The sequence below is a fragment of the Mugil cephalus genome, chromosome 20, assembly GCF_022458985.1.
Source record: "Mugil cephalus isolate CIBA_MC_2020 chromosome 20, CIBA_Mcephalus_1.1, whole genome shotgun sequence".
In the NCBI taxonomy this organism is placed as follows: Eukaryota; Metazoa; Chordata; class Actinopteri; order Mugiliformes; family Mugilidae; genus Mugil; species Mugil cephalus.
Genome location: NC_061789.1, coordinates 19,578,909 through 19,601,384, shown reverse-complemented (window position 1 = coordinate 19,601,384; position 22,476 = coordinate 19,578,909). Strand labels below are relative to the sequence as shown.

Here is a 22,476-nt window from a genome sequence, read left to right as displayed (position 1 = left end):
CTCAGTGATTTTATAGAAGAAAAAAAAAAATCTATGAAGGTACTGAGTTGAAAACCTCTGGCTGAAGGAATGAAAGGAGAAAATGTGGGGCTGAATTCCAGCTTTCCCGCTCTCTGCATCAGTATGAGATATGCACTGCTTTCTGTCTGACAAGCGTATACTGGCTTTACAATCTAGAGCACTGCAGTTGCATGTGTTCATACTTGGACAGGGGGCTGAAGAATGAGGACAGACAGCAGACAAGTAAAACCAGACACACCAATTGTGTAACAGGCAGAAAGAGTGCTTGGGTTATTAGAACTGGATAGTTGAATACCCTGAAACATTGCAGGGGGAAAAAAAAATATTTTCACCAGTTGCAATAGCCTGTGGGGAACTGTGGCCTGCTTTCACTGGGAACACCCTGTATGTGAACCGAACTTAATGCACAGGAGAAAAGGAGAGCAGACATTTTGTTACATTGACAAAAACTTATTGAAAGTGAAAATCCAACATCTTTTTACGTATTTATTTATTTCTTTTCTGAACTCTAGCAACCGTTTGAGGGCTCACAGTTGTTAAAGTTGAGAACCATAAATTTAATTCTGTCCATGGCTCTTTGTTTTCCTGCAGCGAGCTGCTGAAAGAAAATTAGGACATACACAAACTTAAATGAGAACAATGTTTGCAGTCACAAGCAATGTAAGTACATTCTTGTCAATATAGTTTATGTAGCACAATCTAAGAAGCATAAAAAATTATTTAATGAAGTTAGTACTAGCTGTTCCCCTGGGAATTACTTTATCACATAAACTTTAAGCTAGATTCATGGTGGATTTACTGTACATGATTATCTTAAGTATATTTTCATGATGAACATGACATTATGATTTTTGTGCTCACAACCTCCATACTGTACACACTGAAAGGCTTAAAAGATAAATCTCCTACTGCCAAAAATGGGATTTAAGTTTCCAAACACTGGTCCTTAGAGTTCACGGTCCCAGTGTTAGCTTACGAACAGATCTCAGTCAGTGTGGGTTTTTACATTTAAATAAACCCACTCTTTGTTTTCATCACGGAATCAAGTGAAGTGATCTTAACTAGAACACTTCAAACTGAAAGGTTACATCAATGATTCACCATCTCATCTCCCCTTTTGTTTGTTGTGTTTGTTTGTTTTGCTTGTAATGAAACATACAGAATATCATCAAGCCACTTTCTCTTCTGTAGACGTCCTGAGTTGGAGTTTACCGAGCAGAGCCACTAGTTTCTCGTTCCGGACAGTCTTTTTGTTATTTCACAAACTGCTCATGCGTCAGAAGATATTGTTAAAGAAAATAAACACTGAGATTTCCTAACTATAATTAAAAGATGTTTAAAAAAAAAACATAATCTAACAATAACAATACCTCAATCTGAAAGCAGTCTTAATTTATCATTTCCTATAATTGATGAATTTCCACCAATTATTTGCTCAATCTGACACAACATGCAAAATGCTCTTATGTTTTACCTCGGTATAAACTTGGCCAAAATTACACTTCACAGACTCATGAATGATACATCCTCTCGAGCTCATCCATTCCAGGTACCACACCAGAAGACAAGAGCAGCCACTGAGCGGGGCAATATGATGGAAGCAATGGCAAACACAAAGCGGTCAGCATGATGGCATACTTCAAATAAATGGGTATTTTTATTTGTCTTCAATTTTCAGTGAACTAAAAATAAGAAAAAAATAAAATAAAATAAAAACATACTGATTCCATGTATCTACAAAACAAAAAAGCAAGAGACTATCTCACATCCATGACTGTGATCCTAAATCATTGGTTCTCAAAATGGAAGAGATTTTTTTTATTATTATTATTGTGAACCCATTAAATTCAAGGATTCACCCGCACATATTTATTGTTGCTGAAAAGTTTGTGGAACCTTCTGAATGTTCAGTTTTGCATAAATATGATCTAAAATATCAGATTTTCCTACAAGCAGACAAAGTTTCCATGGACGACTCTGTCAAGTTAGCGTAAGGACACTAGATGCCGAAAGCTTCATACACTTTTTCCACTGACAGATAATATCAGATCATCTTCTTCAATAAATAAATTTCAAAGTATAATCATTTCATTTTTCTTCTGTTAACATATTTTAAGGACTTGGTGAAAATCTGATAGTAATTGAAGTCATATTTATACATAAAATCTTGGCTTAACAAACTTTCAAGCACCACTTTATCCACCTGTGCACCCAGTGAGTGGTATGTGCCATTACAGTTTGACCGTGCAATTTGATCCCAAACCTCCTGAACCCAGCCCTTCACTACACACCCACCCAACCACCCATACACCCACCCACCCACCCACAGACATACACGGACCTCTGAAACAGGATGTACAAAAGCTTGTGTTTAGCATTAAACAGTGCAGAGGCTTAACATAAACAGCTAAGACTCTTTTCTCTCTATCCCTCTTTCTCTCCTCCCCTGCAGCCAGGTTTGAATTTACATAACGAATGGAAAGAAGCCATTTCTACAAAACTGACAGGAAAACAGAAAAGAGGGCACAGGAGGAAGAAAAGACATACACACAGGATACAGCAGCTCCATCATCATCATCATCACTCTCACTTTTTACACACGCTCATACATAAAAATTGCACGCAAATAGCCAAACAAACAATTAAAAATAGTTTCAGAGAAAAAACATGATTGAACCCTGGACACTTGTTTTCTTTGTTGCCGTTTGGTGACGAGGGAGAAACAAGTTTGGGAGGTAGAGGAAAAGAGAGCGTTGGGCCGACAGGGGGTGGCAGGTTGTGGGCAGGGGACCCGACAGGTGTTATTTCTTGGCCTTAGCAGCCTTGGCTGAATTTCGTGGGGGAGTGACCGGTCTCCCAGATCCCATTCCTCCCCCTCCTCCGTAAGGATACAATTTCTTATCTGCTGGTTTCAGAATCTGTGAGACAGACAAATGAGTTTTTAATTAAGACTGGCAGACAGAAACACTGAACCCCTGTGAGATTCAGGGAGGAAGTAGTATTTACTCATTTTCAGTGTTCATATTGAATCATGTTGCTGAACAAATCAAATAGAAAATTTACAACTCTATGCTTTGGGCGGCCAATTTCAATGATCAGTAATGAATAAAATTGGGTTGACACTCTTTTAAAGCAGCAAAACAAAAAGAAACCATCAAACCCACCTGAAAGGAGCACATGAGTGTTTCATCCACACTCATCATGGCACCAGCATTGTCAAACTCTCCACAGTAGTTGGGGGCCGAGAAAAGCGTGACCAGTTGCCTCTTTGCAAAAAACTCATAACCGTCTTCAACCACCTTAAGACAGAAATGAGAGCGTCAGTACTGCATGTAACAAAGCAGAAATAAGAAGCTGAAATGGTTCTGGTAAATGTGAGAAGCATCACAAATTCAGATTTTCAGGTCCATTATCAAAGTATTGAGTCTTACATTTCATTACATCCCTGGACATTATATTGACACGAAATTAAGCGAAAGAAATGTGCTTTCTGGTCAGAATATGTTGAATTGAAGCTTCCTTTTGCTTTACAATGTCGACATGTATAACCAAGCAAAAAGCTTCCACAAATTCTAAATTTAGAAAGATTAAAATATTCAGTTCTTGTTATTTCAGTGGTATTTTTACTACCGCATTATAGTCATGGTTAGTGGCAGTGTTGTTCTGCACTACAGTTTATAGCATTGTGATTCTAATAATGTTCTGTCCTCATGTTTCTTCTCATTATAATGCAGTTAGTGTTCAACAACACTGCAACCTCAGTAATAATAACACAGAACTAAATTAATACCTCTCTAACAGTGTAAATTTCTAATTTAGTCATTATTCTCTTTTTAGATGGCAGCGTTTATAGCTGAGATGTGTTATTGAATTCACGGATTTACTAAACAAAGCAGTCGTGAGTGTACAATCACAGTCCTTTAATAAAAATAAAAGCCAAATAAATACAGTGTTAGGTAACATGGGCCACGGCCTCCTGGCTTTTAATTTGTACACAACGACTACTAAACATTACCTGATGCGCCCTGCATATTAGGTCCATGTCATGTTTGTGCAAAAATTTGGCCACCACATCTGCCCCGAATGTGAAGGAGACACCGCGGTCGTTTTCGCCCCAGCCCAGCACGTCTTTGTCTGGATCGGCCCACAGCAGGTCACACAATAAACCCTGGTCGGGCACGTCTGTGGGTCGCATTACTCTGCGGATCTGCTCCATCGACTGAAGATCAGGAGAGAGGCCTGGAGAGAAGACACGCAGAGAACACACCCGTCTTAGTCTAATTCCCATCACCTCAACGCCTCAAAATTATATATCAACAAGGCCTACCTCCATGACAGCAGAAGATTTTCTCATCTACAATGGCAGCCACAGGTAAACAATTGAAGCAGTCTGTGAAGGTCTTCCACAGCTTAATGTTATACCGTCGCTTACCTACCAACACAAGAGCAGAATGAAAATTTAGTGCATCGGTCAAGAATGCATGCATGATTTTCCATATCTACAGACATGTTGTGTACTTACACTCATCATAAAAGCCGTAGATTCGATTAATGGAGGCGCATTCATGGTTGCCACGAAGCAGGAAAAAGTTCTCTGGGTATTTGATCTTGTAGGCTAAAAGCAGGCAGATAGTCTCCAGTGACTGCTTTCCTCTGTCTACATAGTCACCCAGAAACAGGTAGTTGCTTTCTGGGGGGAAGCCTCCATATTCAAAAAGCCGGAGCAGATCATAGTACTGACCGTGGACATCACCTGCAGGGGGCAGCAGAAAAGCATAAACAGAATATTTTGACTGCTGCTGAATGTTGATGCCTTTGCATGTCGAGTTCACACTTACCAGCAGAAAGCCACCAATTACAGTAGAGTAAATGTCTTGTTGATCACAAAACACTCACCACAGATTTTGAGGGGAGCCTCCAGTTCAAGCAAGATGGGCTGGCTGAGGAAGATTTCACGGGACTTGAGACAAAGGCCACGGATCTCGTTCTCTGTCAGCTGGACATTTTTCCCTGGTCGAGAACCCTTGACTGACAAAGGGAGATAAAGAGACAGACGTTTTATGGGATGTACAGCAACACCAAAAAGACATTGCTCGAGAGCTGTAAGAGTGAATGAAGACTGACATAAAGGACAATGAAACGTGATTATCATATTTTGAACCAGACTGGGAAGTTAACACCTCCCACCAGCCAAATGCTGACGAATTCTGTTAGTAGTTCAGTCTTACAACCACTTCATCAGGTAACCACATAATATACATTTTTGAAAACACAAGTTACTTACACAACATACACTCTTTATACCTACTAAACCACAACCAAACAACCCTGTGACGTAGGAAAACATAATCAACATCTGAGAAAGCCTGATTAGTGGAAACAAGCCTGACGCTGTCATTTTCAAAAGCAAGTTATGCTGCTTAGGTGGCAGTTGAAACCAAAGCTAAGAAACAACCATGAAACCCACTTCCTTCTTGTCGATACAGAAGCAGCAAAGGGCTGCAAACAGTTAATTAGGACTCTCTTAGCATGCACGGTTAAGAAGTGAATAATGGCAGGCCTCTGTATGCAGTCTCAAAGTAAAAATAAAAAGTCCAAGAAACATCACATCAACTGCATTTTTATGCTTCATTTTGTAATGAAGCTTTTGTTATATCCCAGTCATCCAACTAGCTGATTGTATCTTAAGACGGGTTGGTCAAGTGCCTCACTGTCATGTGTTTTCACACATACCACACACATAATTGAGCTAAATAATAATAAAGACTCGAGTGTTGCTTGACAGATAACTGGTCTTAAAAATCCCACCCCACATCAAATATGAGTCATCATTTAAAACCAGAAAAGAGATTAGTGTGATGTAAATGACCGAACATTTACATGCCAAGTAGGGGGCTGTGATGTGATGCCATGTGACTGCACCCCAGTGAATGCGAGTGTACTGCACACCTAAGCAAGATCCCTACTCCTGTCTGAAGTTTGGAATCATGTTTGTTTGTACTGCTAACGAAATTAATCACGCCCCCACTCATATTGCTCGATGCCAAAGAAGCTCTTAACAACGCTACTAATGAAGAGACTCATTCCTATCAAACTCATTCTACACAGCCTACTGAACAAGTAATATATGTGTAGCAATGACAGCGCAGCCTGCAACCATCCAAGTGACAATTATATTCTAGCCACGTACAAACAGAGCTCTCTCTAATATGTTTATGGAGTTGATTTAATAGTTGTCAGCTCTCAGTAGGCGAACAGACAAAATGCTTTTTACTTTTAAATACAGCCGCGGTGCAGACATGGATGACAACAGTTGAACTACAGCTCCTTTCAAATGGAATAATTAAGTTGTACAGTTTAAGATGTTGTGAAATAAATGCAAAGAAAACTCAGACAGAGACCTGACTGCTAGTTGCTTGGTCAATACTGAGATCATCATTAGATATTCCCCTTTATAAATATTCCAGTTGAACAGAAAGAAACAGCACAACATTCACATCGTAGCCATTAACATCAAATTTAAAACCATTTTAAGACATATTCAAAATCTATGAACAAAAGGTTGCTTCATTACTGGCACCATCAGTAGCTGCATGCTCATAAGAAACATACGGCTAATTCATTTTCCTGTGCCTGGCCATGCAGATGTCTTGATGTACCAATCATGACTGCATTATTCACAGTTACTATACAATAAAAGCCAAAATTAATTCATAAGGCATATTCTGACACTAGTGTCACAGATGATGCACCAAAATAATCAGGTTTAATAGTGCTTGCAAAGCACTAGGAGAAGGATGGTGAGAGCAGAACTCAACAAATGAAAGTACTATAATGGCACTATTCTGAAGTGTCAACTAAAAGCAGTGAAAAGTAGGTATAAATACTGCAGTGCTGCTTGTAACTTTAAACCTGGATTACAGAAGGCTAAGCCCTGACAGAGATTACTCCAAAGTTAGCCACATAGCCAATGGGCAACAGTGAGCTTATCATGAGGGGTACAGACAAAAGGCTTTCCACGACACTGATCATGTCATGGGAACTGAAAACAAAGAAGTGGACCAGCGCAACAAAAAAGCTGCTGGTGCTGGAATCAACAGTTGGTTTGGTCAAGCGCTCCTGACTCAGTGCTGGCTGGGCTTATGTGATGTCACACTCTGCAGACATGGTATTAGCAACACACTCTCTGAGTTCACTTAGCTTTAGATATACGTATGTAATCCAATTGAAACTGGTCATTATCCAAACACATTTAATTGGTCTTGTCTCGGGGCACATTCAGCAAGCAGGGGGGTTATTTTTTGTCGCTGTGGAATAATTTATTAATCTTTTTCGATGTGACACCTGCAGTAGGACAGGTGAGTCCCACTGCAATGTTTCCTCACGTTAAATTGTATATCAACAATATTCCCAACACTAAAACCACAAACACAGAGAAAAAGGTCAAGTCAGTTACATAAGAGGATATAAATACTGACACTATCAGGCTTGTTTGTCTTCTCTTCTGTTTGGCAGGGAATCTTATCACGGCCCAAGTACAACAAGCCATGTACAAAACACACCAGCAGCCAGCATAGTACACAGTCAAAGTCAAACTCCCAGGAGGCACAATGACTACACATGCATATTTGTGCATAATCCCAATCACATCTACCAGCTCAGCTTAGGCTGATCGTGTAGGGCCTATATTTAAGAAGGTAAACAAACAAAGGGCTAAAGGTCAAATTTATAAACAGTGTTAGTCCAGGGAAATGTGTTTCTTTGCCCAGACAGGCCACTGAAGCAAGTCTAGGATATTGTGCTACATAATTGAAGGGGACTTGACTAATTTACGTAGATAATGGTGCTCCTGTCAACAGTCATGCAATACTGTTTCTATACAAACAGTCCCATAGGAGAAACTCCTAAGTGTACATGTAAAGAAGACATAATGTCTTGTGAGGCCAGTTTAGTGCGCTTGCCTTACAAGGACAACCATAGAGGTCGTAACCTTTTTGCATATGCTCTGTAGATGAACTGTACGGAGAGGTCTGGGGAGATTTATGCCTCTGTTTGATGTCCTCAGGGCTCCGGTTATACAATCATCATGTGGATGTGAAGATAAAACAGCCCTGTTTTCTTTCACACACTTCCAACCATAACGGCCTGTCTTAACACAGTGCACCTAGGAACGGATCATATGCAGATTGCAAGATTAATCCAAATCTGCAGAAGAAACGTTTCAATAGTATCACGCACAATATCAAAATGAGATATAGAACTATTCCCTTTGCACACGTACATATACACATTTTGAAACCAAAACCTGTGTCGCTACTTTCTTAGAAAAATAAATGAGGTAGGCACTTTGTGTTGTGCTACAAAAGCAGTGGCAGTGCTACAAAGACAGCAAACCAACGGTATTACACTATATCAATCAAAGTATCCGTGTACACCTAATTAAAGGCCACTCTGACAAAGCTCAAGCTAGCCATTGTAAACGGATCCTCCAGCCATAAAAAAAAAGCATAACACAGCTCCAGAGGGAAGGGACAAAATATGATTGGAAATGTCTCTAAGAGTAATTAATCAAACTGGGCATTTCTGTTCATGCTGACCTCACACCAAAAACCTCAAACTTCTGTTTCTCATAGATGGAAAAAGATAAATGCATTAATCAAAACCCATAAACCCCGAGCAAGTAATTTGCATAAATAAGTGTGTCATGTTCCCCTTTTATCCGTGCTGCATCATTCTGTGGCATCACGTCATTCCCCTTGATTTGTAGAAATCACAGCAATGACAACAAAACTGTGCAGTGTCTGTAACATATATATATGTATATATATTTCTAAACAAATAACGTTACGAACATGCGCTAAACAGTCTCTAAAATGAAAGGATTGAAATGGTTACAACCTTTGATCCAAACCCAACCATCGAGACTGAGAGCAAAGCAGCCTGAAGTAGGCTACAACAAGATACCGATAACCCTTAATCTCACTACTATTCCGATATCGCATAATAAAGCATATGCTTATACACTGTAGGTTCGGTCTTCTCACCTTCCAAGAGACGCTGAATTATAGAGTCAATGTTTAATTTGTCCGGCTCCGCCATTTTCCTTATTTTCTGACGTTCTCGGGCAGTCGAGACCTCGGTTTTCTGAGCAGCACCTTAAATGTAAAGAACAGAAAGCATAAGATAGAAGAAGGGGACATTAACAATTAGCCATAATGTGATTCATAATTCCCAGCGGTTAGCTACCGAATGTCTTCCACCAGTTATCCAGCTTTGACTGGAATGGAACAATCAATGAGCTTATGCGGGCTTGAGCTAACCCAGCTAGCTAGGTAGCTCCTAGCCCAGTACCATCGGCTACACATACAAACTAGCAGCAGCACAACTGAACCGAGGCAAGTTAGCTAACGCTAGCTATATAAGAAAACTTGTCAACAGATTAAATGTCCCCCACCTTGGCTTCTGTTTACTACCAATCCTCCTCCTGGGATGAAAGAATGTGTAAATATTTATCCTCTGAGTTCAATCGTGGTCCACTCTACCCCCAGGAACTTTAAAAGAGGGCCGTTTGTACCGAAACATCTACGGTAACAGGAGGCTGAATCAAACCGAACCGTTCGCATGTTTCTCACACGATGATTGGTCCATTACAGAATCTAGAGCCAAACTTTTCCTTTCTGATTGGACATATGCTGGGTCCGTCTCACGTATAGGCTCCGCCCACACCCGTTTACAACCGCATCAATGGAGATTCAAATTAAAGCTTAAAGTACGCCACTCAGTGTTTACATTTGGAACTGAATCTGAACTACCCGAGAGATGCGGAAGTACCCCGTGTACAGACAAAATAAATTTAGTTCGCTTTGGAATCTGAAAGGCTTAGACTTCCTTTGTAACTCCCATCTTTAATGAGCAGAGTAAATAAACTGTCATTCAATAAAATATTGCACTTAGGATGTCAGTAGGCAAACACTGTCACAGCTATGATTGCTTCGCACTATACCAGAATACAATATGCATTTTTAAATAAGGCACATTGAGGTTTTCCACGTAATTTAAACAGACATATTAAAGAGGAATACATGTCATAAATCGAAAAACATTCTTGTCATAGAAATCATTTTATGCAGCCAGCAATGGAGCTCAGGCTGCATAGCTGACAACAGTGACTATTACTAATGTAATGTTATGTAATATATGTTTATTAATTGTATTTGTGTAAACGGACTCCACTAAAGCTTCAGTGGAACTGATAATATTACTCATGACAGGTGGTTGCTCATAATAGGGGAGAGTGGGGTCATTTATGCCAGCAGGGAAGTTGTGCCACCCCTTGTTTCTATTAAAAACAAAGAAGTTGGTCATGTGATCAAACATTCTTGAAGAGCCATCATTATACTCATCCTGCAAAGAAGAGGGTACATTGTATGAGAGGTAGCACATTTAGGTTAAAAAAAAATGAATAAATGTTATTTGCCTTACAAAGTGAAATTTCTATGAACAAGGTTTTTTGATTGTTGTGTCTGAACAATTATAGACATGTTGAAGACATTTCACACACGTGCTTTAGTAAGCACAAGCTTTAGTAAGTAACAATATGGGTCTACAGTGGTGGAAAAATGTTTTCTGACCCCTCATGCATTCATGAAATATTGCATTAAGAATCACTCTTGGATCTTCAAGCACAATTTCTTTTGGTACAATCACAAAACACTAAAAAAAAATCCTAAAACAGCCATTAAAAGCTTAAATTTGATTGGTTAATTAAAAGACACATGTTTTTGTTGCCGTGCTTCGTGTCTATATAAAGTCAGTACATTTGAAAGTTCTTCAGAGACAAAAATTGCTAAAAACATAATTGTACAACTGCTGCCAGCCACTGCAAAGCCATCACACACAGGCCCAGAATACAAAGAAAAAACAAAAAGCCTGACCGACACACCAGAGAAGATAGAGCTGGAGAAGACACACAAAGAAGAAGAAGATAAAAAGAATGAACAGAAAAAGAAAAAGAATGAAAATAATAAAAAGGGGACTCTGAAAGATCCAAACCAAACAAATCCAAAAAGGAAGTGGTTGTAGCTAAGAAGGGAGTGATTTCCATTCCACTTTATGACACCGTATGAGAGTACAGATGATGATGATGATGATGATGATGATGATGATAATGATGATGATGATAATGATGATGGTGACAGGGATCTCTCTGCTGGTGGCTTTGTCATTGTGAACCTTGCAGGTAGAACCAAATCCTATAACTATGTTGGATTGGTGGAGAGGGTTGAGGGTGCATCAGTGAAAATTTCTAATGCAAAGTTACAAGAGCTCTGTGGATGGAGAGCCCATCTTCACATTTAAAGGAACTGATGAAGGAGTCATCTCTAGAGGAGATGTGCTCAAGAAACTACCCACGCCATAAAAACTTGGTGGTACAGCCAGAAGGGAGCAGAAGTTCATATTCTCCTCTGAAAGTTGTGCCAAGAGACCCCCCTTTTTTGGGGGGGAAAGCTATATTTCTTAAAAGTTTATTTAAGATTCAAAGTGATTATTTCCAGGGATGCACAAAATCTTAAAATATATGTATGTATTTTAGTTGGAGACATTACTGTCACTCCCTTGTTTTAAAGACCACCTAAGGTGAAAACTGTAAATGTTAAATGATTCACTTGATTATCTTTTTTTTTCTTTTTTACTTAAAATAACTTCAGTTAAAAGGTAAATTACCCCAAAGTATTTTCAGTTCAGTTCAGAAGTGTCATATCTTCACTTGAATCTAAGAACATTTTTTAAATTATGTTTATAAATTATAATAACAAAGTTGAGATGTATCTATTGAAGTATACATCATTTCAATTTTGTCTGACATTGTTATAAGATTTAAAAAAAAAAAAAAAAGAACTCTGAAATCTTTATCAAATTCATTCAATTCATTCCTTATTTTTCTGTATATTATGCAAACCAAAACTATGAGTGTGTGTGAGCATCACTTGCTGATGTGTTCAAGGCTCAATTAGAGACTGCAATCCTCTCTTTTCCTCTGATTTTTTCCTTCCTAATATTCCAAGAAACCCAGCTTATGATCTTACGCAAAAAAACAAAACAAAAAAACATTCATCATTGCTTCCAAAAGTGGTCACCTTCTATGCGTCATCACAGTTATCACAGTTTCGACAGAGCTAGGTGTGTGTGTGTGTGTGTGGAATGGTATTTGTTTGTGCAGACAGGGTACAGAGAGAAAATGGGCAGCCTTCCACATGACTCACCTTTCTTTTTCTGTCTCTCTGTCATAGATACTACCAAAACAATTCACTCAGCATCAGCATCATCAGTTAAGATAAATTGATCAATTTTGACACCTGATGCTAAAATGTTGTCTAAGACAAAATAACAGCCCCTCGTCTTTAAGGCAGGGAAAGAGAGGGAAACATACATATAGGACAAGTTCAGTCTGGTCTTTTGGTCGTTCCCTCCTGTGTACTCCCCTATGCAAGCCGAGCCCCACCTACGCCTCACATTCTTCTACAAATCTGCTCCTTATAACACAGCTTCTTCACAACGTCTCTACATTAGAAGAGAGCATCTTAAAAAACAACGCACAGGCAGCAAGGAAGAAAGAACCTCAACAGACACCTCGCCGCATTTTACATTTTCATAAAAGGTAGGCTTCCCTTTTATCCACTCTTTATTCAAAAGGACAGCCTGAACTCTGAGAAGAGATCCTGCAAAAGCTTGAAATGAGAGGATGAAAGGATTGGTTGAGGATTAGTTGGATACCTTTTTTAATGGGCCCTAGAAAAAAAAACAAATTATAGTGTTAGAATAAACAGCTGTGAGATTAGAAATAGGGAATAAAAGGTTCAGTTCTTTTTATCTGTGTTCCGTGTATTTAAAGGCTTATGGAAGAATTTATGGGCGTCCCTTGATTTAAACAATTGTATTACTCAAAACGCAATATTTCTTTTAAAATACTTATTTCTTATTTACTCAGTTCGAGAAAGGGCAGCTCACATATGTTTAAAATTAATAAAAGTATAGTCTTTTTATGCTGGGCAACACTCATTTCGATTACAAAAGCTAAAACATTAATGCAAAAAAACAAAACAAAAAAAAAATCAAAATATATATATCATCTTGGTTGGACTATGCTATATATAATCACAATTAAACATTAGAACATTTAACTGAATACTTTCTTATGATACTTTGCCTTGTGAGTGAAGCCTTACAGTTAAACTGCCCTTTATTTTTTACTCTAATCTTCAATTCTCTTTTATATGAATATAAACCTCACTTAAATAAGTATGCAAATGAGAAATCTTTGGAGTAAGATGCTAGGGAGAGGCCCAGCCAGTCTTGGGTGGAAACTCAGGAGGCCCGGGCCTGTCAGGACAAGTTACGACCTGTCAGAGTCATAACAAACCAAAGATCTAGAGTTGCATGTTCAGCTATGTGATTACTGAAAAAAACCCAGCCCCAGGGTACACTATAACGCCAAAGTAACAACACAGAAGTACCTTCTGGTACCTCCTTTCTCAGAAAGGAGATTTGACTACTGCTTCCCTCATAACCAGACGAGTAAACAATCCTAAGAATTAAAAAATTAAAATAACTTTGTTCATTTTAGATGAAGAGAAGTGAAGTTTCAGAAACAAACAGTAAATATTAATTAGCCAAAGCCTGATGAAAAAAAAATTATTAAAAATAATAAAGTACAGTGAAATAACGGTAACTTAATTTTCTCCCTCATGCCTCTATGTTTTTTCTCCATTGTGTCTTTTCCAGAATGGGATCATCAGCAATTCAGATGGTATGTGTGACCCTTGGGGTCCTTGGTCTGATTGGCGTCATAGTGTGCTGCGCTCTCCCTCGCTGGAAAGTGTCTTCGTTCACAGGAGCCAACATTGTGACTTCACAGGTAATTGTAAAATTGGACACACAGGCTATAATCTCACCTTGAATCAATTACCCATTAAATGAATTTTTAAAGTATCATAATAGCATCCTGTATACATCTAACAGCTGGTCAACACAAAACTAATATTCTTCTATTAAATATACAATTGGGTAGCCTAGCATATTTTTTGAGCTTATTTTGTGAATTGGCACCAAATGCCTCAAGCTAAAGTTACACTCCACTGCACGACATAAATGGTTGACGAAATGTCTCTCTCTGATCATCTTTCTGTCTTTTTGTGACTAGACCACTGAGGAGGGTTTATGGATGAATTGTGTGGTACAGAGCACTGGCCAGCAGCAGTGCAAGAAGTACGATTCCCTGCTGGTGTTGCCCTCTGATCTGCAGGCTGCCCGAGCCTTGACCATTATCAGCTGCATGCTCAGCAGCCTCAGCCTCCTCATCCTGTTCTGTGGGGCCGACTTTACCACCTGTGTGGAGAATGAGGATGTCAAGCCTAAGATCAGCATAGCGGCCGGGGTGGGCCTGCTGCTGGCCGGAATCCTGGCGATCATCCCCGTCAGCTGGTCCGCACATATTGTTGTGCAAAACTTCAACAACCCCATTAATATGTCTCAGAGGATGGAGCTGGGAGCGTGTATTTTCATTGGCTGGGCGGCTGGTGCGCTTCTCCTTCTGGCTGGGGGCTTGCTCTGCTGCGTCAGCAGGTCCGGATCTGGCAGCTCAGGGGGAACCGCTAAGTACTACAGCAACAGCGCCTCAGCCCCAAGCAAAAACTACGTGTAGTGGCTTTATGAAAGGGACTGATGTTTTAGAAAGGAGGGGATAAGCAGTAATGCAGCAAAGCAAAGGAAATGTGTAAATAGTAACTTCTAATAATAGCTCCTTCTAGGTTTAATTTTCATATTCATTTAGTTGTACGGGTGATTTTTTGTTTTAAATTTTGGGTGGGGGCCAAAGCATTATGAAAGTAAAAAAATGCAATTTATAGATGAAACTCATAGTATATCTTGTGACCTCAGAGTTAAAATGTTTTATTTTGCTTACTACTTTGACATATCCAATAATAACTATGATATTGCATTCCCATTACTGTTCTAGAAATATTTGACCTCAAAATTGGCTGTAAAAGAACATCACATATTTTTTTACTGTTTTTTTTTGTTTTGTTTTTTTGTTTTTTTTTTTAGAAAAATTAATCTGATACTGTAAACTCTGAGGTTGTTTTTTTTTTTTTTTTTTTTAGCTGCACCAATGGTTCAAATATTTGCATATCACTTGTGTCTTTCTCTTTCAGCTTTAATATTTTATATTATCAATGTCAGTGAAAGCTGTATTAACCAAATGCACCTCGGTAAGCCTCAGGGAGCATCTGTGTGCACTTGATCCTCATGCGAAATGTTCTCCACAGTCCACATTGACATCATGTTATCATACCTTTGTTACTTGTGGTTTTGTTTCGTTTCTCATTTTGTAAGATGTTGGGTGTAAAAGATTAAAAACTGGTTCTTCAAAACAAAAATTGAAAATACAGAAGACTTTATTTTAAACTAAAAGCATATATTAAAATAGGATTTGCTCTAATTGATCACAGAAAACCAAATAAACAAATCAAGCCACAATAAGAATAGTTGTATGTCTGCTCTCTTTATCTCTCCCTTTGTCCAACTACAATCAAACGTTGACAGCACTCTTCTCCCTCTTGTTTTTCTTTGCACTGCTGTTTTACTCTTGACTTCTGCTCTTGATTTATTTTTTCTTGTTTATCGAACTCTTCTTGTTTAATGCTTGCTCTCCAGCTCACTCACACGCTTGGTCAGCTCCTCTAGTGCCGCTTTCAGATCCTTGACCTCCTTCCTCAAGGACTGAACCTCCTGAGAATAGAAAAGTAAAGTTGTGATGTCATGAAGTTTGATTACACACACGTATCTATTTATTCACCACATTGAATTGTTGCGGCAAGTGACGAGATAAATTGAGGTAAAAAACAAACAATGCATTTCTTTCAAAGGTCAGAAAAACTATAAAGCAGCATAAATGTTAAGTCCTGAAGGCTCACCCCACTGCTCTCAGGTTGATTCCCTGCCGAAGCAGTCGTGGTTTTCAGGAGACTCTTGTGAACCTTGAACTCCTTTGCTTTGGTGGTTGCCACAAACCCGTCCTTTAGGGATATCAGATTAGGCTGTGCATCTTTTCCTCCAAACCACTCATCGGCTTCAACCGAGGGCTCAGGGCCAATGGTGTTCGGGTACAAGTCCTCCTGGAACAGATCCGACTAAACAGGCAGAGAAGGAAAGACCGGATTAAGGACAAACAGCAGAATGTTGTAACCACTGGAAACTCATCCTGGTAGATAAAGATACTTTAACTTGGTTAAGATGTTACCTTGCGGGGCACCGTCATGACAATGGGCTCACATTTCCTCTCGTGGAGTTTGTAGAATCTGAGGGTAGAAATCATTTTCATATTTTAGGTTGTGGTTTGAAATAATAAATGTCTAAAAATGTCACGTCACAATGTAAACAAGACCAGGTGTCTACAGCTATGCTTGCAACTATGGGAGGTAAAAATGGATGACCAAAATCCTTTGGATCATCTGGAGGCTATGGACGTCTGAAAAGACCAGCGTGGTGGAGCAAGTTTAAAAACCCTGAGCTACAGTGATGTTCCTACCTGGCGATTTCACATTTGTTGATCTCCAGGCCCCTCTTGGGCATGTATCCCATCCCCTTCTGGCTCTCCTTGCTGCTGAACATGGACAGGTAGTGGACGTAGGGAGCTTCATCTGTCACCTCAAAGTAACGGATACTGCTGTCGCCCTGTAAAAAAAAAATTAAATTAAATTAAATGACACGAGAGATGAGTGAGCTGCATGCGCCTGTGCGAGTGACGCACACACAAACACACAGATTTCAACATCTAACTCTGACCTTGCCACAGAGGTAGACGATGCCAGTGTCTGGGTCATAAAATGGCAGAAGGACGCCGCTGCTGGTGTCAAGCTCCTGCAACGTCAGTGGCTCTGCAAAGTTTTTCTGTTAAAAGGGAAGAACAATAATTGTGAACTTGATAAGCTAACAGGACATAAAGTGTAAAGAGGGCTGCTCTAGCAGACTGCAGGTAAGCCAGGGCTTATTTCATTGAGGATGATGTGGGATATTGCAGATCAACCACCCTTTGTGCTGTAATATGCTTGTTGTGAAACAGTGGTGTCACTCCCTAGTAACAATTGAATACATCCCAGCTTTTGATGTAATATCTGTTATTTCCTTACGTTTACTATTTTTGTCATTCATCGTTTAAGAGTGATGTATGTGCAGAGTATATCAGTTTTCACATTCAAAACTGTGTAACAGTGCAAAAACTTTTAAACCTCAATACATATCTCAAACCACATGTGACGGAGATGTTTAAGGGCATATTTCTGTAGGTCCTATATAAACACTGCTCTGCTGAAGGTTGAACAGTTTCAAGCATTTACACTTTCTGGTCACCAATCAGAATTTAGCTGTATTTGTCCCAAGGAAGTAGCTTTTTCAGTACCACATGCTGTGCAGTATGTAATGCGTATTTAATGTTGTCGAGAAACACTTAAATATTTTTTTAACACATAATAAGGATCTTAATATTTTGAAACTGTTGAGCTGAGTAAAGAGGTTTTAGATCTGAGACACTCACGGGATCCCACAGGGCCACCTGTCTCTCACTCATGCGACTGAAGCCCGTACTGAGGATCTTCCCATCCGACATGAACACCGCCCTGATTGGTCTGGAACCCTCATGAGCCTTCTCCTTCTCCTATAGGTGTGAAGGTAGAGCAGAGTTATATATTGTACATTGATATAAAAAAAAAAATTATATAAAAAAATATATGTAATTATCTCCATGATCATTTCTAGAAGATGAGGATGTCACCTTATTTTCTAACCGTTTTAGTGATTGATTGAGAAGTAGTAAACTCATTGTTAGGTATAACTAGCCACTTGTTCCGTGAGTTAAATGCCACAGCTGTTGAGGGAGAAGTATAATTTGACACGTTCTGTGCAGCTGCAGAAAGTCTGGTGACAGAGCAGCGTGACAGGGAAGTGCAGTCAGATAAGGAAACGTACATAGATGACGGTGCCCTTGCGTGGGTCAAACACCCGCAGGGTCTTGTCCTTGCAGGAGGTGAGAATCTTGGACCCGTCCCTGTTCCAGCAGGCGCAGTAGATGAGGTCGGTGTGTACGCTGTCGATCCTCACTACTGCTTCACCGCAAGCCACGTTCCAGAGGATCACCACGTTATCACAGCCTGCACAGACGCGGTGGAGGTGAGAGCATCAGAAAAAGAGAGGGGTGAGGGGCTTAACTGTGGCCTCATTATGAATAAAGTAATCTACAGTTTAAATCAAAATGAAAAGAGCTGATTCACATGTGTCACTTTCGGGAAATTATGAAAACAGAACATCTTGACAAAAAAAATAAAAAATCTATCCCACATGTTCCACTCAAAGTTCAGAGAATGACGATCATAGATAGGGTTCAGAGAGCGCACGCTACAATAAGCTGAAATATCATGTTGCTGCTGATCAGTATTCAGGGTGTTGGTGGAGGCTGTGAGAACTTCCTGTTTAACAAACGGGTTTCATTGAACTAAACACCTGTGATACATGTCAAATTTATCTCTGCATGGTTCCTCAAAATACATTTACACATTTATTGTCAGTAAATGCAGCAACAGCTCAGACTGTGTTTGAGTTTTAAGGTTTAAATGTGAGTCATACCTGCACTCAACAGCACGTTATGGGCAGTGGGGTGCCAGCTCAGGATTCCAACACGTTTGGAGTGGCCTTCCAGCTTGACAACAGGATCTGTGAGTGATGTGGTCAGCCCACCGTCTGGAATCTCCCAAACCTAATTACCAACGAAGACATTTAGACATGTAATTTGCGTATGCTATGGGACGCTTTGAAACCCTGTGAGGCATGAAGAATTCTATTTTCTTACCATGACACTGCAGTCCTCAGAGCCACTGGCAATGATGTTGTCATTGTGTGGACAGAACTCAATGTCCAGGACTGGACCAGTGTGTCCACAAACAGTGGGGTAGGACATATCGATGCGGCCTGTCTGTAGAGAGAAACAGCAAGCAGGATTTAGACATAGTAGAGACGTTAGACAGCGACAGAAAGTAAAGCAAAGAGACTGCAAGAGAACCAACAACTGCAAAGAAACATCACAAGAGGCCTGGGCCCTAAGGAAAGATGATACAAGCATGGTGGCACTAAAACAGGCTGAGGGTTTTTTCATGCTTTCATGCTTTCTCAGTGCATTTCTCTGCAATTTCATGCCCACTGGTCCCTTCACTCATTTTTGTCCTTTGAGAGTTTCACACTACACGAGAGATAAAACCATGAATAATGTGGTTTGTACAGGGCTGAGCAAGTTACATTTATCTCAAGGCTCTTTCAACAACATAATTCTGCCTCCATATTCAATTACAATAACGTCTATAAGATAAGTAGCAGAAAATGGATAGATGAATTAAACAATGAATTTGCTATATACATGCAGTGGTGAAAGTGATTGCAAAAGGTCTGATGGAGCATAGTGTAACGCCACAAAAAAAGGTTTAGACCTTCTAAATGTTTAGCTTTAGGGAAAAGCTATTCAAAGTTTTCGAAGACTTTCCAAGAACAGAGAGACTGATTCAAACATTTTTAGTCGAGGCCCCAGTTTTTGACAAATTCACAAGACCATTAATTAAACCACATATATAGCAATTTGCTATTTTTTTATTGCAAACTGGAATAAAGAAACTGCAAGGCACCTAACACACTCTCTAGAATAACTGCGTCGAGGCCACATCCTGTCCTCCTGCGCTGAGCAACAATAAACTCCTAATATGGTGAAAACTTCTCAGCAGCGAAGCAAGTGACGTGGAGAACGACTCAAAGACAGCATCAAACTTCCTTATTCAGCTTAACGTACCATAGTGACTGGCATTATTCAAATGTCAGTTGAAGTACAGGCGTTAAAAAAAAAAAAACAATAATCAACTTGCAGCTGAAGTGGCCAACATATCCAAAAATGGTATCATGAGATGAGAACAAACCCAAGGAGCACGCACGTTTCTTCTGTGCTTCTGTCTAAGCTGAGTGTTTCCTCTGACCCACCTTGTTCAGGGGCAGCACCATGAAGGCTCCTCCACCACTGGCGTCCACAATCATGGCCACAAACTTGGGGTTAACAGAGCAGAAGTTGCTGTCCCAGGTCATCTGGGAGATTCGGATGTCATCATAGCATTGGTCAGCTTTCACAGCCTGACCAAAGACGTGACGGAACTTGCTGGATCTCACAACCTTCCGGGACATGGTGAACTAAGACAAAGCAAAGCTTACTCTGAGGACAGGCCTTAAACAAATGGACAGGGATTTATTTGTGCAGGAAAGGGGGAAACATTTATTTGAGATGCACCACATGGGTCATTGTTTGCATGCATAAACTAAGTAAATAACATTTTGATGTGGAAAAAAACTGACGGACAAAAAAGCTGTCGAAACACTTGAAAGGCATGGCAGAGGAAAGCTAAAAAAAAAAGAGGAAGAAAAAGCTTTCACAACTATTTCCTCTAGTCTGTCTGTGACTGGTACTTAGTCTCCTCCCTGTACATTTCTGTTTTTACTTGTATAATAATGTACTTACAATAATAAGTGCACAAAACAGCACTATGAGGATGGTACAAAAAAAGGATTTATCGTCGCTTTGAGGGCTACGTGCCCAAAGAGACGGACAAAGTTGCTAAAGTGGCAGTTACACCACATCCTCTAGAGTGAGCAATTAAACCCCTAGCCTCTCCTAATTTGTAATTCATGCACTCGTGCAGCCATCAATCATCCCAGAATCTAATACAAATTTTAGGAAGTAAGCTGAAGCATATACAATGCATCCTTTACCAAAGCAAGAATCAGTCTGATTGTGTAATGAAATCTACGATTAGCCTCAAATCATCTTAAAAAGTTCAGTCAGAAACAGCGGCAAGGAATAAACAAAGTGTGCTCCATTTAGCAACAGCACACCCAGCAAAAAACATGAAATATGTTTTGCTTTACCTCCATTTGTAGATTTTACTTCCTGAAATCTGCAGCCGCGCCTAAGCTCACACTCAGTGTAACAGTTTAGCTGCATGTGCATCACAAGACCTCTCAGGCTGCTCTGTACCTAATTTAATAAACCTTTACAGAGTGAGCCGTAATTTTATCAGGCATCTCAATAGCCTGTGTCTACCACCGCCTCCCTCTGTTGTGATGGAAAACACTGGCCAGCACAAAGCAAGAAACAGGAGAAACAGGAGACCGTGTGGAACATGAGGAACAAAGATGCCCAATTCAAATCAATAAGGTTTGGTGAACTTAACCTACTATTATATAATAACAGAATAATATACATCATGATCATCTTTGGAGATGTTTGCAGGTGCATGACAGCAAAGACAGAAGTTGCAGGCCTACCTGGGAGTCGTGAGGGGGCGATTCAGCTCAAGGAGTTTCGGAAGAGCACCCGGCTACCAGAATGAGAACTTAGAGGAGACGGTAGGTTAAAGTACATCACAAAATGACATGGAGGAAGTGAGAGTTTCAAATGAAGGTGGAAGTGGGAGGTGTCTTCTTCTGTGACATTTGAAAGAGTGCACAAGGTAGCACGACTGCAAACGCGGTGCACGTCCTATGGGAGTTTTAGCAAGACAATATCAAGACAGCAGCAGCACAACAATGCACACTTTGATTGTCTGGAGTTCAGTTCACGTTTAGCAATAAATGACAGCAGACTTGGGTGAGGTTTCACTTCATTATCATAAATACTTCCCTTCTGACATGTAGAACAACCATAAAACTTGTCAGTGAAACTTCAGACTAATGTGATGCATTCCTGAGGTTCACAGTTCAGGGCAGAGGCACAATATTTACGCTATGTAATATATTAGACAATATAAAATATAGACAGCACAGATAATAAAAACCCACGTTCATTACTTCGTCAACTAATTTTTTTTTTTTTATGTTTTACTGGTCAAGATTATTTCTACTTGCATTATTGGAAATGTGAAAGCCTCTTGGTTGCTTCAATTCATCTTTTTTGTCTCTTACAAGAGCCCAGATTTCAAGGAGGTGTAACACCAAGACAAAGAAGGGCCTCCAAACCCCTGAGCTACAAACTTTACCAAACCGGCTCTGTCATAATAACAGTCTTCAGTCTTACTATTTGAACACCTGAGGCACCTGGAGCAGGGCTGTTGCTCTCTTGTTCTTGCGTCACCGTGAGGACTTGAATCTGATGTGAGCATACTTTGACATTTGTGAGGACCCTCGTTTAGCTAATGTACTTCCTTAATCTTAAAATCATAATGACTAACCCAAGAACCACCGGCCAATTAACTGTGTTGAACTTTGATGACTGGCGATTCTAAAATGACTCCTTTATTAGCTTAGACTTTTTATTCTAAATTACAAATATCTTTCTGATCTTCTTCTGTTGCATGGATCTACTGCTGTTTACATTTT

General features: G+C 39.8%; 3 protein-coding genes across 3 annotated transcripts; 1 reads left to right on the top strand and 2 right to left on the bottom strand.

The window, feature by feature from the left end:
* Nucleotides 1-2,336: 2,336 nt before the first annotated feature.
* ppp1caa (protein phosphatase 1, catalytic subunit, alpha isozyme a) lies at nt 2,337-9,635 on the bottom strand. The gene is made up of 8 exons (XM_047571608.1): nt 9,476-9,635; nt 9,066-9,176; nt 4,918-5,049; nt 4,544-4,774; nt 4,349-4,453; nt 4,037-4,260; nt 3,186-3,320; nt 2,337-2,939 (listed from the first exon to the last, which is right to left on the bottom strand). The coding sequence occupies exons 2-8, from the start codon at nt 9,118-9,120 to the stop codon at nt 2,823-2,825; spliced, it is 999 nt and encodes a 332-aa protein (XP_047427564.1). The 5' UTR covers nt 9,121-9,176; nt 9,476-9,635; the 3' UTR covers nt 2,337-2,822.
* A 2,877-nt stretch (nt 9,636-12,512) lies between these two features.
* On the top strand, nt 12,513-15,564 carry cldni (claudin i). The gene is made up of 3 exons (XM_047571369.1): nt 12,513-12,679; nt 13,804-13,936; nt 14,222-15,564. Exons 2-3 carry the CDS (start codon nt 13,805-13,807, stop codon nt 14,720-14,722), a joined length of 633 nt encoding a protein of 210 aa, XP_047427325.1. The 5' UTR covers nt 12,513-12,679; nt 13,804; the 3' UTR covers nt 14,723-15,564.
* Nucleotides 15,459-21,553, bottom strand: coro1a (coronin, actin binding protein, 1A). The gene is made up of 11 exons (XM_047571368.1): nt 21,427-21,553; nt 20,092-20,295; nt 18,923-19,045; nt 18,700-18,829; nt 18,046-18,227; nt 17,615-17,734; nt 16,867-16,971; nt 16,610-16,755; nt 16,322-16,379; nt 15,996-16,211; nt 15,459-15,810 (listed from the first exon to the last, which is right to left on the bottom strand). Exons 2-11 carry the CDS (start codon nt 20,287-20,289, stop codon nt 15,718-15,720), a joined length of 1,371 nt encoding a protein of 456 aa, XP_047427324.1. The 5' UTR covers nt 20,290-20,295; nt 21,427-21,553; the 3' UTR covers nt 15,459-15,717.
* Nucleotides 21,554-22,476: the final 923 nt, after the last annotated feature.